The sequence below is a fragment of the Neltuma alba genome, unplaced genomic scaffold, assembly GCF_004799145.2.
Source record: "Neltuma alba isolate B1F8T4 unplaced genomic scaffold, ASM479914v2 tig00011396_pilon, whole genome shotgun sequence".
Lineage (NCBI taxonomy): Eukaryota > Viridiplantae > Streptophyta > Magnoliopsida > Fabales > Fabaceae > Neltuma > Neltuma alba.
The window spans coordinates 1,632,015-1,646,197 of NW_021636085.1; the positions used below are offsets into that span (position 1 = coordinate 1,632,015).

The window sequence follows — 14,183 nt, forward strand, 5'->3', positions numbered from 1 at the left end:
TCTGCTTTGGTCGCGACTCTTGCTACAACAGCAAGACAAAAAGGCATGTGAAATGGTTTCAACTTGTTCGAGTGTTGGATGTACCGTTTCAATTGTCTCGTGAGTTTAAGATCCCTGCCAATTTAAACATGTTAGTGCATCTAAGGTACTTAAGAATAAACCTGTCAGACCTGCTACCAGACTTTTTTGGAGTAATAGGCTGTGTGATTCCTGAATCCATATGCAATTTATGGAATCTAGAAACTTTGGACTTGGGCCGTGATAGATCTATGGTAGACGACGGCTACGTAGCCTTCTCCAGTGGAATGTGGAAGCTCAAGAGACTGAGGCATCTTCATACGGATGGACCTGTGATTTTACCAAAGTTTCCAAATGTAGAAAGTAATACCATGTGGAATCTACAAACCTTATCCTATGTTGCTGTACACAAAAAATCAGCTGCCATGACTCTAATAAGTAAAGGCGTATTCCCAAAGCTTAGGAAATTGGGTTTGCATTTTCGTGAAGGTGACAAGCATAAACAAGGAGTTGGCCATTTCTGGGAACACCTTCCAAACCTAAAGCATCTGAATACATTGAAGATTTATGGCCTTACTGATATTCCAACATCTGTCAATGTCTTTCCTTCCAACCTTACAAAGCTTGCAGTCTCAGCTCTGAACTTAAACAATGATGTCATGAGCACTCTGGGGAGTCTTACCAACCTCAGAATTTTGAAACTAAGAGATCGTGAGTTTCCAAAAGGACCATGGTATGAGTCAGAGTTCCGTTGCATTAACGGGTTCCCCCAACTAGAGGTATTTCAAATGAAAGATTTGTGGGAGCTCTCTCGCTGGGAATTAGGTAAAGATGTAATGCCATGTCTCAGACGTTTGGTCATTGCAAAGTGCGACAGGTTGACTGCTCTCCCTAACGAACTCTGGTCCTTGACTTCCTTACGAGAGGTACGAGTAATAAGGCCCTCTGAATCGCTGAAGATGCAGCTCCAAAGTCGACCCATGAGAGATGGGTGCAATCTCATTATAGATGTACAAGGAGGGAGACAGAGATGATGTGTTGTATTGAAAATTACTGCTTTACAGCTGCTTAAACTTTAACAATCTTCAATTGACTTCTTGTGGAAGCTATCCAGAACCATGCATGTCTTGTATTTTGTATATTTCTGTCATTATTTACCAAAATGAAAAGAACTGTTTGGAGATTTTGAAGTGTCTATGATGATATTTCATTTGCAATGATTATGTAACCTTCCGCGTCCTTGTCTCTTTTTTATTTGTTCTTGCCAGCTTCTTCTTTTTATTCTCAATATTTTGTTTTTTTTCAACTAGTTTAAACACCTTTATAATTAAAAAACATTAAACATTATAGTTTCTTAAAAATGATCATACTCGTATTTATAAAGTAAAGAGAAATTTTTTACCTTATTTATAAATCATATCATTAATTTTTTTTACATAAGTATCAATTTTATCTTTAATGTGTTATTATGTGGACTTTGTACTGTACTACTCTTAAGATAAAGTGTATATTGAATTAATAAAAATTGTTATATACTCCTTGCTTTCATTTATAAATTACTTTTAACATGTTTAATCAGAAAAAAGATATTAACACTCATTAACTTTATCTTAAAATTTATAAGTTAATTCTTTCAATTTAAAATATAAGCTTGAAATAACTAAATTACACAACTTGAAAAGTTTTTAAAATTGATTAAAAAAAATAAATATGTAAAACAATTTATTTTTCTAGAACACCCAAGATGAGTGGAAAAAGTAGATAAAAAAGGCATATAACTAATTAAAAGTAAAAATGAAAAAATACATTAAATAATCACATAATTCAAATTAAAACCTATTGAAAAAACAGACCCCTTTAAAAATTTAAAACTTATATTTTGAATAGGAGGGAGCATTTTACCCCTAAAATCTAAAGTTCACATAATACTCCCTCTCTGTAAGTTTTAAATAATCGATTTGCATATAACCAAAAAAACGGTTAAAAGAAATTAATAGGTGAAAAAATATACTTCTTTTCCTAAATATGTCCTTATTTATTTGAAAAAAAAAGTGAGAGAAAAAATAAATAAAAATGAACTTGGTAAAAGAGAAAGAATAAATAATTAAAAGCAAAATTTAAAAAAATTAAATATTAATACAAATATAAATTAAAAATTATAAAAAGAGACACACATCTCTCTCAATTTGAAGCTTATAAATAAAAATGGAGAAAGTAATAAATAATGGATAAAATTATATATTTATGAGAAAAATTTAATGGTGTACTTGTAAATAGGACAAAAAATTTTAGATATTATAAATAGAACTAAAAACGTATATGACAATTTTTTTAGGGGAAAAAAATGGCAATGTTTAATTTTTTTTATTATAAAGATGTTTAAAATAAATAAAAAATGAAGAAGAGCAAAGGAAGGATGAGGAAGTGGGACCACATGGGAGGGGGCGCCGCTCAAAGTTAAAATGGCGCAACGGCGCCGCTTTCAAAGCTGAGCATCAGGTGAACTCGCGTGAACTCGCGTTTGAAGGGTGCAATCTCACTATCTCTAAAGCTAGGTGGGAAAGGTAACATAAATGTGTTAATGTTGGGAGACAGAGAGAGAATGAGTGATTTGAAATGATGTGTTGTATTGTTAATTACAGAGTTCAGCTATTATAAAGGGGTTGTAACATTTCATTTACAATGCTTATTAAAATCTTCTTCGATATGGATCTCAGAGTGTATGAGTTGTTCCGTAGCGTAAGTCATTACAAATAATGACTTCTCTAATCGCTTCAACATCCCATTATACTTCTATTTTCCCAAAATGAGAAATGCATTCTACCACGAGAGAGGAAAGTGAATTTGTTGCAGCATTACGTTTAAAGAGACTGAATAATGTTCAAATATGTAATATTTCATTAAATTTATTCCCTTTCGGAATAGAAGAGTTATGAGATAACCATACAACACTAAAAGAATTAAACTTTGTGTTTATCAATGTCAGCTAAATATTTGTCTCGTGAGGGGGGTTAATGAAATACAAAATATTAAACGTGACATAATCTTTTAAGATATTCTTATGTAATAATACTTCTTTGATCCTTAATGTAAGGCTTATTTAACTAATTTGATTAGATTAAAAATATTAGTTAAGTTAGTTAATTATAAAAAAATATGATATGTTTTTTCTAAAACACGATAACTATTTCCCTTAATATTCTTTCCATATCTCCTACATAATTATGATTGAGAAAATATTAATAAAAATATTTTAAAAAATTGATAAATATGATAAATAGATTTTACATTTAGGAATAAGATCGCGTAGTTCACTAATTTGAAAAAATTAAAAAAGCTAAAAAATAACTTAATTATAGCATATGTTACATTATTTTTTTTTAAATACTTATATGTATCATTAGATTATATATCAATTTATAAGCTAAAAAAATTTTGGAAAAAAATGATAAATATAATATTTTAGAATAATTTACTTAACTTTTTTTAATATCTTCAAATTAGTCAACTAGATCTTATATTTAAGACTGAGAATAGAATTTTGTTATAGGTTAGGTGAATAAATTTAAAAAAAATAATAGATGTGAAAGATAATATGAAGTGATGTTTTAAAACCAAATCCAACCCTCAATTAGATAGATGTTACATTTTGGAATTAGAGGAAGTATTGTCTTATCATCATTAGCGGAAAATCATATTAATTAAGGCACAAAGCTTTTTGTTCAACGGCTGGTGCATTCATTTTCCGTTCAAGCATAAATAAATATAACAATTAACGCATATCTACAAGGAGAAAAAGTATGTACACAGGATAATAATTTTTTGAAATGTAAAAGAATTTTTACCAGAAGAAAATGCAATATAAACAAGTAACCGTAGTCAAAATATCTAGGTGATACTTTTATAAAGCCACATTAAGTATTCCGTGGCCCGAATAAAGAAACCGAATAAAAAGGGGAAAAGCCACACAGCCGCACACGTATTCTCTTGTTATTGGATGCAATTGTTACCCAATCTCACTTTTTTTTAAAAAAAAATCAGATTGAAAATACATTATTTTTCTACCGCTAATCCAAGCAGACCCAGTATTCAAGACATTATGAAGCACTAAATATAAGTATCTCTTTTAATAGGGATTTGAATTTTTATTCACCATATTGTGAAAAACTAACTCATTCAATTAAACTTAATTTTCTCATAATTATAAATATTAGGAACACATTAAAATTTGTTTGTGTAAGTGCCATAGACTCTTATTTCTCAACTGATTAAAATTGAAAGTCTCATTTTGAAATAAACATTCACATTAAATAAATATTACTTGAATACAATAAATATATTTTAAAATATATTTCCAAACAGTAAATACATTTGTTGAGATTATAAATTGATAAATAAAAGTTATATATTTTGATTACGATTCTAAAAAAATTAAAGGTTAAACCACCTAGTACTAATAACTACAACTTACAGCAACACACATAATCTCTCGTTAAAAAAAATAGAAAAAAACCATGAACAGCAACAGGAAGTCTTCTCTTAGTCTCGAAGTCTTCTTCCAAAGTCTTCTCCGAAACTTCATGGTTCATTCATATTAATTTTTGGGGGACCCACACGCTTCTTTTGTCACTTCCAAACCCCACACGCCATCCTTTCTTCTTCTTTTTTTCCATCAAAGGCCAAACTGAACCAAGCCGATGGCAATAAAGACTTGACCTTTAGTCTTTGAGGCAACCTCGTGGAAGGGGGATGATGCTGATGGCACTAGCTAATATTTAAATCCTCCAACGTCTTGGCAGTGTCTCGTGCTTCAAATTTTGTATCACTTGTTTCAGTGTTCTAGTGTTGATCGTGCACACTTCATGGCTGATAGCGCAGTTAGTTTTGTGCTGGAAAATTTGTCTCGGCTTGTGGCACACGAAGCCAATTTGCTATGTGGCGTGGAGGACAAAGTGAAGCTCCTTGAGAGTCAGCTCAGAATGATGACTGTCTTCCTTAAGAACAGCGACCACAACACACAGAAGAAGGAGATCGAACAAGAGGTTGTGCGTCAAATCACAGACATCGCACATGAAGCTGAGGATGTCATCGACACCTATGTTGCCAATGTTGCCCGCCACAAAAGGAGAAGTTGGGTGTCCAAGATGCTCCACGGTGTAGACCATGCAAAGCTGCTACACCATGTGGCAGGGAAAATAGACAACATTAAAGTCAGAATCGACCAGATTTATGAGAACAGAATCAAATACGACACCCAGGAAGCAGCAGGATCTTCAAAAGATCAGGAGTTACAACTACTACACAAGCGAAGAAGGGACGTGGAAGAAGATGACGTGGTGGGTTTTCAACAAGACACAATTGAAGTAATCAATCTCCTCAAGCAAGGGGGTCTGCATCGCAATGTGGTGTCCATCATAGGTATGGGCGGATTGGGTAAAACTACTCTTGCTCGCAAGATTTATAACAGTGATTATGTTAAGAATCGCTTTTATTGTCGTGCTTGGGTTTATGTGTCTAATGACTATAGACCTAGAGAGCTTTTGCATACCCTTCTCAAATGCTTGCTGACAATCTCTGCAAATGCATGTTTTCACAATTACAATAGCAGTAGCAAGAATAAGAAAAAATCAAAGGGCAAAGGCAAAGTTGAATATGATGAATTTTATAATTTGAGTGAGGAAGAATTGAGAGACAAAGTATATGACTGTTTGAAAGGGAATAGGTATCTTATAGTGTTGGATGACATGTGGAAACCCCAACATTGGGATGGCTTACAAGATGCTTTCCCAGATGATAATAAAAGCAGTAGGATCCTTATTACCAGTCGTTTGAAAGAGGTGGCTTCTCATGCCAGCTCATCCCCTCCTTACTCTCTCCCTTTTCTTAATGAAGAAGAAAGTTGGGAGCTTTTTTCAAAGATGGTGTTTCGAGGAGAATGTGTGCCTTCTGATCTAGAGTTACTAGGCAAGCAAATGGCAGAAAGTTGTGGTGGCTTGCCAATATCCATTGTGGTACTTGCAGGAATTCTAGCAAACAAGGAGAAGTCATACCGGGAATGGTCTAAGATCATGGGCCATGTCAACTCATATCTCACTCAACCAGAAACACAAGTACAAGATATAGTGCTTAAACTTAGTTATGATAGCTTGCCTCCAAAATTAAGGCCGTGCTTTCTATATTTTGGTATGTTTCCTGAAGACTATGAGATTCCTGTTAGAAAATTAATCCAGCTATGGGTTGCCGAAGGATTCATTCTTCACAGTGATTTGAGAATTACAGAGGATGTTGCAGAGGACTACTTGGTTGAGCTCATTGATCGTAGCTTAATTCAAGTGGGAAGAAGGAGAAGTGATGGGGGAATCAAGACATGTCGCATCCATGATTTGCTAAGAGAACTTTGCATATCTGAGAGCAGGGAGGAGAAGGTTTTTGAAGTTTGTAGGGACGTGAACATTTTGGAGAAAACCAAACCTCGCAGGCTATCCATTCAATGTAATATGTCTGATTATTTTGCTTCAAGCAACAAAGACCATTCAGGCACTCGTTCCATGCTCTGCTTTGATCGCAACTCTCGCTACAACTTTGGTTCAAGCAAGACAAAAAGGCTTGTGAAATGGTTTCAACTTGTTCGAGTGTTGGATCTACGGCTTCCATTGTTTTGTAAGTTTAAGATGCCTGCCAACTTAAACATGTTAGTGCATATAAGGTACTTAAGAATAGACAAGCAACCAAGCCTTTATCGAGGATCAGCCATGATTCCTGAATCCATATGCAATCTATGGAATCTAGAAACTTTGGACTTGGGGCGTCCTATACCTGTGACATCCTTAACCTTCCCTAGTGGAATGTGGAAGCTTAAGAGACTGAGACATCTTCATACGCGTGGACCTGTGATTTTACCTAAGTTTCCAAATGTAGAAAATAAGACCATGTGGAATCTACAAACCTTATCCCGTGTTGCCGTAAACAAAAAATCAGCCGCTGTGTCTCTAATAGGAAAAGGTGTTTTCCCAAAGCTTAGGAAACTGGGTTTGTTCTTTTGGGAAGAGGACAAGCATAAACAAGGAGTTGGCCAAGTGTGGGAATACCTTCCAAACCTAAATCATCTTAATACATTGAAGATATATGGCTTTCCTGATATTCCGACATCTGTCAATGCCTTTCCTTCCAACCTTACCAAGCTAGCAATCTCAAGGACCAACTTGAATAGCAATGTCATGAGCATGTTAGGGAGTCTTACCAACCTCAGGATTTTGAAACTACGTTATTGTGAGTTTCTAGAAGCCTCAAGGTCTAAGTTAGAGCTCTGTTGCATTAATGGGTTTCCCCAACTAGAGGTATTTCAAATGACAGGTTTGCGGAAGTTCTATCACTGGGAATTCGGTAAAGATGTAATGCCATGTCTCAGACGTTTGGTCATTGAAGATTGCTGCAGGTTGGCTGCTCTCCCTGACGAGCTCTGGTCCTTGACTTTCTTACGAGAGGTACAACTAATAGTGCCCTCTGAATCGCTGAAGATGCAGCTCCAAAGTCGACCCATGAGAGATGGGTGCAATCTCATTATCTCTGAAGGTTTATGGAGCCGAAGTGACTCCTGGTGAAAGCCATGCAGAACCATGCATGTCTTGCATTTTATATATTTCCGTCATTATTTACGAAAAATGAAAAGAACTGTTTGAAGATTTTGAAGTGTCTGTGATGATATTTCATTTACAATGATTATGTAACCTCCCTCGTCCTTGTCTCTTTTTTATTTTTTCTTGCCAGCTTCTTCTTTTTATTCTCAACATTTCGTTTTTTGCCAACTATTTTAAACACCTTTATGATTAAAAAAAAATTAAACATTGTAGTTTCTTAAAAATTATCATACACTCCTCTAGTCTTATTTATAAGGTAAAGAGAAATTTTTTTGCCTTATTTATAGGTCATATCATTAATTTTTTTTACAGAAGTATCAATTTTACCTTTAATGTGTTATTATGTCTTTTGTACTGTACTACTGTCAAGATAAAGTGTATATTAAATTAATTAAAAATTGTTATATATTCTTTTGGTCCTATTTATAAATTACTTTTAACATGTTTGATCAAAAAAAAATCTTGACACTCATTAACTTTATCTTAAAATTTATAAGTTACTTCTTCCAATTTAAAATATAAGCTCGAAATAACTAAATTACACAACTTGAAAAGTTTTTAAAATTGATTAAAAATAATAAATATGTAAAATAATTTTTTTTCCTAGAACACGCAAAATGAGTGGAAAAAGTAGATAAAAAAGGCATATAACTAATTAGAGGTAAACATATAAAAAATAATTAAATAATCACATAAATTCAAATTAAAACTTATTAAAAAAACAGATCCCTTCAAAATTTTGAAACTTATATTTTGAACAGGAGGGAGCATTTTACCCCTACAATCTAAAGTTCACATAATACTCATTCTTTGTAAGCTCTAAATAATCGATTTGCATATCACAAAAAAAAGGCAGTTAAAAGAAATTAATAGGTGAAAAAATATACTTATTTTTCTAAATATGTTCTTATTTATTTTTTTAAAAAAAAGTAAGTGGGAGAGACAATAAATAAAAAAAGAGCTTGGTAAAAGAAAAGGAATAAATAGTTAAAGACAAAATTTTAAAAAAATATTAAATATTAAGACAAATGTAAATTGAAACTTATAAAAAGGGACACATATCTCTCCCAATTTGAAGCGTATAAATAAGAATGGACAAAGTAATAAAAAAAATAAAATTATATATTTATGCAAAAAATTTAATGGTGTAACTTGTAAATAGGACAAAAAAATTTATATATTATAAATAGAACTAGAAGAGTATATAATAATTTTTTTTAGAAAAAAACTGCAATTTTTATTTGTTTTACTATAGAGATGTTTAAAATAAAAAAAAAATGAAGAAGAGAAATGGAAGGATGAGGAAGTGGAGACCACATGGGAGGGGGTGCCTGCTCAAAGTTAAAATGGCGCGACAGCACTGTTTCAAGGCTGAGCATCAGTTGTTCATCAATGAGCACCTAATGCAGACAGTGGACTCACCCCTGGTTTTCATTAACTTTTATTCAGCATCTTGAAAATTTTGACAAACACAATGCGCCGAATTTCTGAGGCTTGGGTCAAATCTAGAATAGTGAATAGTATAAAATTTTGGATGATTTAGATTTTAACAAAAAAGAATTAAATTACCAGCTAAAGGAGTTAGCCAAAGTAAGGAAGGGTGACATCTCTCTCTCTTTCTGTACTATGAATATAAACAAGTTGATGAGGATCAACCAAACAAGTTCAGAAGAGTCAAAATGCTCCAAGCAACTCTCTAGATTCCGGCCCATTTATAGTGGAAGTATGCTTCCAAAACTTTAGAACCTCAATTCTCATGATATAATTCCTTCCCTGTAAAATATTTAATGTCAAAGTTCGTATTTAAAAAGTCAGCATAGCAAAAGAGTTAATCAATATAAAACAAAGTTTAGGGGGTCACACTATCTACAAGTAATATTGGGCTCGAGGCTTTAAAACAAGAAATAGATGAAAAGTCAGATGAACTGACTGTTACTGATACTGCAATTCAATTATTTGTATGTGCCAGGTATTTAAGATTGGAAATATTGTCCCTAATGTCTGTTCTGAGGCATTATTTCATAGTTGTTTCAGCGAATGGCATGTGGTTGCCATATGAAGTGAGTGAATATTCAATTCAAGGCATTTAAAACAAATTTCTAATTGATTTACTGATAGACGCTTAGTTCCTAGTTTGTCCCTTGTAGCCGAAGGAATAATTTTTTGTCCCCTGCATGCTTTGGTATGTGATAACAGGTTTTTCATTCAAGTATTTATCTGATCCTATTTATAACTCACTTCCAATATATTTCACACAAATTAAAAAAAACTTTAAAGATCATTAACTCTCATTTAAAATTCAACTATCTAACTTTATCCATATTTAATATATATTATACCTTGTGTAAATAAAACCAACACAATAATAAATAAAGAATAAAATTATACATGTATATAAAAAATTTCCCTCAGTACCTTATAAAGAGGACGAAAAAATATCTTCTCCTTTTGCATTATAAACAGGATTAGAGGAGTAACAAGCAATTGACTTGTCCCTTAACATCCTCTGATTGGTTGGTTTGGCATCGTTATTTGAATTTCTGGCCTGAACGAATTTTCATGCCTCGTTTCCACATTATCAGGTTAACCAACAAAGAAACATCCCATATCGCAGAACCATGCGAGGAAACAAAATAACCATGATAAGCTTTCTGTAAAACAAAAGCTCCATATCAAACAACAAAAATTCTACTTTTTGTCTACACAGACTGATCGAATTTTGAGGTTCGCTTTGCCAGCATATCGAGTAAAATTTCACTTTTCTACGGTCAGATCTCATTTTCAGTACAAGTAAACTGATCAATTCATCATTTAAAGTAAGAAACATTCAACTCATGATACAGAGCTAGCATAATTCAAGCAGCTATTGAACATAAGTGGAATTGCAGAACTGTAACTAACTAACTATACAGAATGACACACAGGTGAGGACGTTCTACAAAAGAATGTAAAAGATTACAGAAAGCCTCAAACTGAAAGGAAGACAGACAAAAAGAGGGCAAAGGGGATTCCAACTTTTTACAAAGACCAAAATTACATCTTGAAAAAAGAACAAGCATCTCCCACGTGGAAGGCTATCTGCTTTACCTGCTATATCAATAACTTGTCAACTTTCATGAAACCCAACCTGGTATGGTGATTGGAACTGCAAGAAATCAATGCTAATCGCCCAAGGTCTTTTTAAACACTTGAAAAAACAAGGCCAGTGGTAAGTCTTCTGCTCCATTAGGGTAGACTTTTGTACCCATTTCGATGTTAACACGTTAGATGGCATTCCAGTCAACTACGTAAAAAAGGAGGCAAGCATAAAAAGGATGAATCAGCATTAGTCTTAATTATTAGCAAAATAAAAGAATAAACGATAATAACTAGAAGAATTATAATTTTTATACAAGGTTGTCAAAGCTATAAACATTTCCTACGATCCCCACCTCATTCGATCTAATTATGTAGTGCCAGAGTTCTGTTACATGCTATCAGTGATTTTAATAACGTGACATTTATATCATAATAGGTTTTACATCCAGAGCAAAATAACAACACAAGAATAACAAATCAAGCATAAATTTGCATGTTAAAATTAGCATCTTGCAGAATAGCCCGCAATAGTACAGCCAGCCAGCACGAACCAGAGGGCCAAACCAGATAGTGGCAAAAAGGCCCTCATGTAAACAGTTTTCTTGCCCCCATGTAAACCGTATACAAATTTGTTCATCCTAACCTACATCGTTCAGCAAGTCAAGCAAGTTAGCTCACAGACCCAATCACATTCTTTCAACGTTTGCTTCGTTATAAGGTGCCCGTTGTAAACAATCTCAGGCATATCCAGGAAGAGGGTAAAGAAATTTTCAAGCAAGATATAATACAAAAATATCAACAAATAGCCAGCAGTAGAAAGAAATATCAAATCTGAGGAATCCTGTGAATAATACCACATTTTCCAAGTGTCAAAATAGAAAGACTCAGGCTTTGGCATGATGACAGAAAATATATGAGCAGCAAAAGTACAAAATGAACGTAACATGTTAGAATGTCAACAAGGATACAGAATAATAACAAACACAATTTGTTAAGAAAAAAAGCAAGGCCATAAATTCACAACAATAAGTGGGAAAGGATAAACTTTCTGTACCTGTGCCCTTTCAAGATGGATCTTGGAATATCCACTTCATAAGCAGATGCTTGCAAAGGAGCATGAAATGACTGGAATTAACCATTAGATAACGTTCTCAATTCCCAAGAACAACTCAATGGAACCTCAGTAGCTGAGCCCTGACTCTCAAGATTAGTGTCATTGTTACTGTGGAGGATTTTTGGTTTACTATCTGAGATTGGTTTTAACCTACAAACTCTCCTTCTATATTTCAAGAAATAGCGGTCAGGCTGTCCATTGCATCTTTCTTCCCCAGGCAACGCAGTCTCTGTTTGCTTGCGATCAAGATTCAATATGTAATATCCACTTATCTGCCTGTCGGAACAACTTCCCTCCCCTTCCTTCATCAACTCTTCTCCAATCTCTTCTTTTGAATCACAATCAACCATGCACTTTCCTTCATTCGAACTGGTTCTCTTGTCACTCCCATCCATACAAACTGAAGGTTTCATTACATATTTATGGGAGTCCTTGTGCATGTTATTATCACTAGAAACTTCATGCTTCAAAAAATCACTTGAATTGCTTGGGTTAGACCTCATGCAAGGTGAATCAGAACTAGAAGTCCCCGCCTTTGCAGTATCTAAGTAACTTGAATTGAATAAGCAGCAACTAGACGGAGAGCTACTTACGGGAGGATACAACTCAACAACCTTATCAGCACCCATTTTGAGGCGCTCGTTTAAACTGTTCTCATCTCCCCTTGGTACTAAACTTAAAGCACTATTTGCAGCCTCGACTGCTCTTCTAGCAACCACAGCCTTCTTAACAGCCTCGTCTCTAGCCCTAGCAGCAGCCTCAACCTTCTCGTCTACCACAAGATTTGCATCCTTAACCACATCCTCTAATGAAACCGCAGAATTTCCATCATCCGAAAACCTAGAAGCATCCTTTTCCAATACAATCCTATCCTTTTTCTTAACCTTCCCAGTCTTCATTCTTTTTCTTGAAATAACCACTGATTTGGGAACCCAACAATCCACACAAACAGAAAATTCCGACCCAGAACAAGCATAAGACCATGGAGCAGTGTCTTTATACTTGGAAAAGCACTTTTTATGAACAGAATGCTTACATTGCTCACAACAAAAACAATCCGCAGACGATTCGGAAAAACAATACGAGCACATTCTTGAAGATTTAATGGATGAAAGACAATTTTTGCAGAGAAGAACTATGCGCCACTCGCTATTAAGGATGTGGAGTCTCTTCTTACCAGCGCAAACGTCAACTATGAAGCCACACGCATGGCATTTGTTCAAATTGGGCAAATCCCTAGTTTTCTTCTGCGATTGTAATGGGTTTTCAGGTTCTTCACGGCCTTGAGATTCCGAGCCACGAAACTTGAGATTGTCCGGGACCTTGATGGGACTTTGTCGGTGTTGCTCTATTCGTTTCTCCGGTTGAAGCAGCTTCATCGTCGAGGAAGTACCGATAACATCGATCATCGGTGAGGCCTAATCTGATGATGGGAGAGACGAATCGTCAGCGAAGTCTGTGCACAGGCTCATCCGAAGGATTAAAATCTGTTATTAGGGTTTTATTTCCATGTACACAATTCAGAAGCCATTGAACGTTTAACGGTCACGCCCTCGAACGCGAGTGGGATTCCATCAAGTTTGATTCAAAAATCAAGGAATGAACAGAATCACAAGAAGAATGAAAGAATCAATCAAGCATCATAAAGAATAAAAGAATAAGATAAAGTGACGGCATAAAGAATAAAATTAAAAAGAGATTTTAGCCAGGATAAATACCTTTTTATTGATAAATAAAAATATTTATTAAGATATTTCTTTTTCTTTTTCTTTTTTTTTTGTGGCGGACTTTGAATAATGCCTTGACCCTCGAGACGGTCTCAACAAAAGGAAATATTGTGATTGGTCCTCTACTCCTCTTTGCCCAATATGTTGAATATGAGGATTCATATCAGGATACAGAGATTGATGCTGTTAGAATTATTGGTGAAGCAGTGGAATTTGGAATCCCCTTGTGCTAGACCTCAGTGTATCAATTTGGTATGGGAACCATTATTATGTCTCAATTGAAATTAGATTGTGAATGGTTCTTATAATTGAAGGAAATGACAAGAAAAGGAACTGGCATTCTGGTTTAAGGTTTTGCTGTATCAGTGAATTGCAGATATCTGAATGGGTCTCTTGGGCACGCCGTATTGATGACCACGAATTTGCTTCAGGATTCATTTATTGTTGAGACAGATTGTAAGCTCATTTCTGAATTAATGTCTTGAGCGGTGAGTGGTTTTGTAGCAGCTTAATGCTGCACGTGTTGAACCTTGTAGGATCTTTAGGCAAGTTTCTTGTTTTCTAGTTTCAAAGAGAAGTTAACAAAACTACAGATTGGGTTGCAGCAAC

The 14,183-nt window shown here is 34.4% G+C and overlaps 2 protein-coding genes across 2 annotated transcripts; one reads left to right on the forward strand and one right to left on the reverse strand.

Moving 5' to 3' along the window:
• The first annotated feature begins 4,869 nt into the window (after positions 1-4,869).
• LOC114712830 (putative disease resistance RPP13-like protein 3) lies at positions 4,870-7,700 on the forward strand. Its single transcript, XM_028897385.1, has one exon. It carries the CDS (start codon positions 4,881-4,883, stop codon positions 7,617-7,619), a length of 2,739 nt encoding a protein of 912 aa, XP_028753218.1. The 5' UTR covers positions 4,870-4,880; the 3' UTR covers positions 7,620-7,700.
• Positions 7,701-10,433: 2,733 nt separating this feature from the next.
• On the reverse strand, positions 10,434-13,433 carry LOC114712806 (uncharacterized). The gene is made up of 2 exons (XM_028897348.1): positions 11,788-13,433; positions 10,434-10,938 (listed from the first exon to the last, which is right to left on the reverse strand). The coding sequence occupies exon 1, from the start codon at positions 13,254-13,256 to the stop codon at positions 11,865-11,867; it is 1,392 nt and encodes a 463-aa protein (XP_028753181.1). The 5' UTR covers positions 13,257-13,433; the 3' UTR covers positions 10,434-10,938; positions 11,788-11,864.
• Positions 13,434-14,183: the final 750 nt, after the last annotated feature.

Excerpts from the sequence above, each read along its gene's own strand:
- LOC114712830 (XM_028897385.1), top strand. The coding sequence starts at position 4,881 with ATGGCTGATAGCGCAGTTAGTTTTGTGCTGGAAAATTTGTCTCGGCTT.
- LOC114712806 (XM_028897348.1), bottom strand. The coding sequence starts at position 13,256 with ATGATCGATGTTATCGGTACTTCCTCGACGATGAAGCTGCTTCAACCG.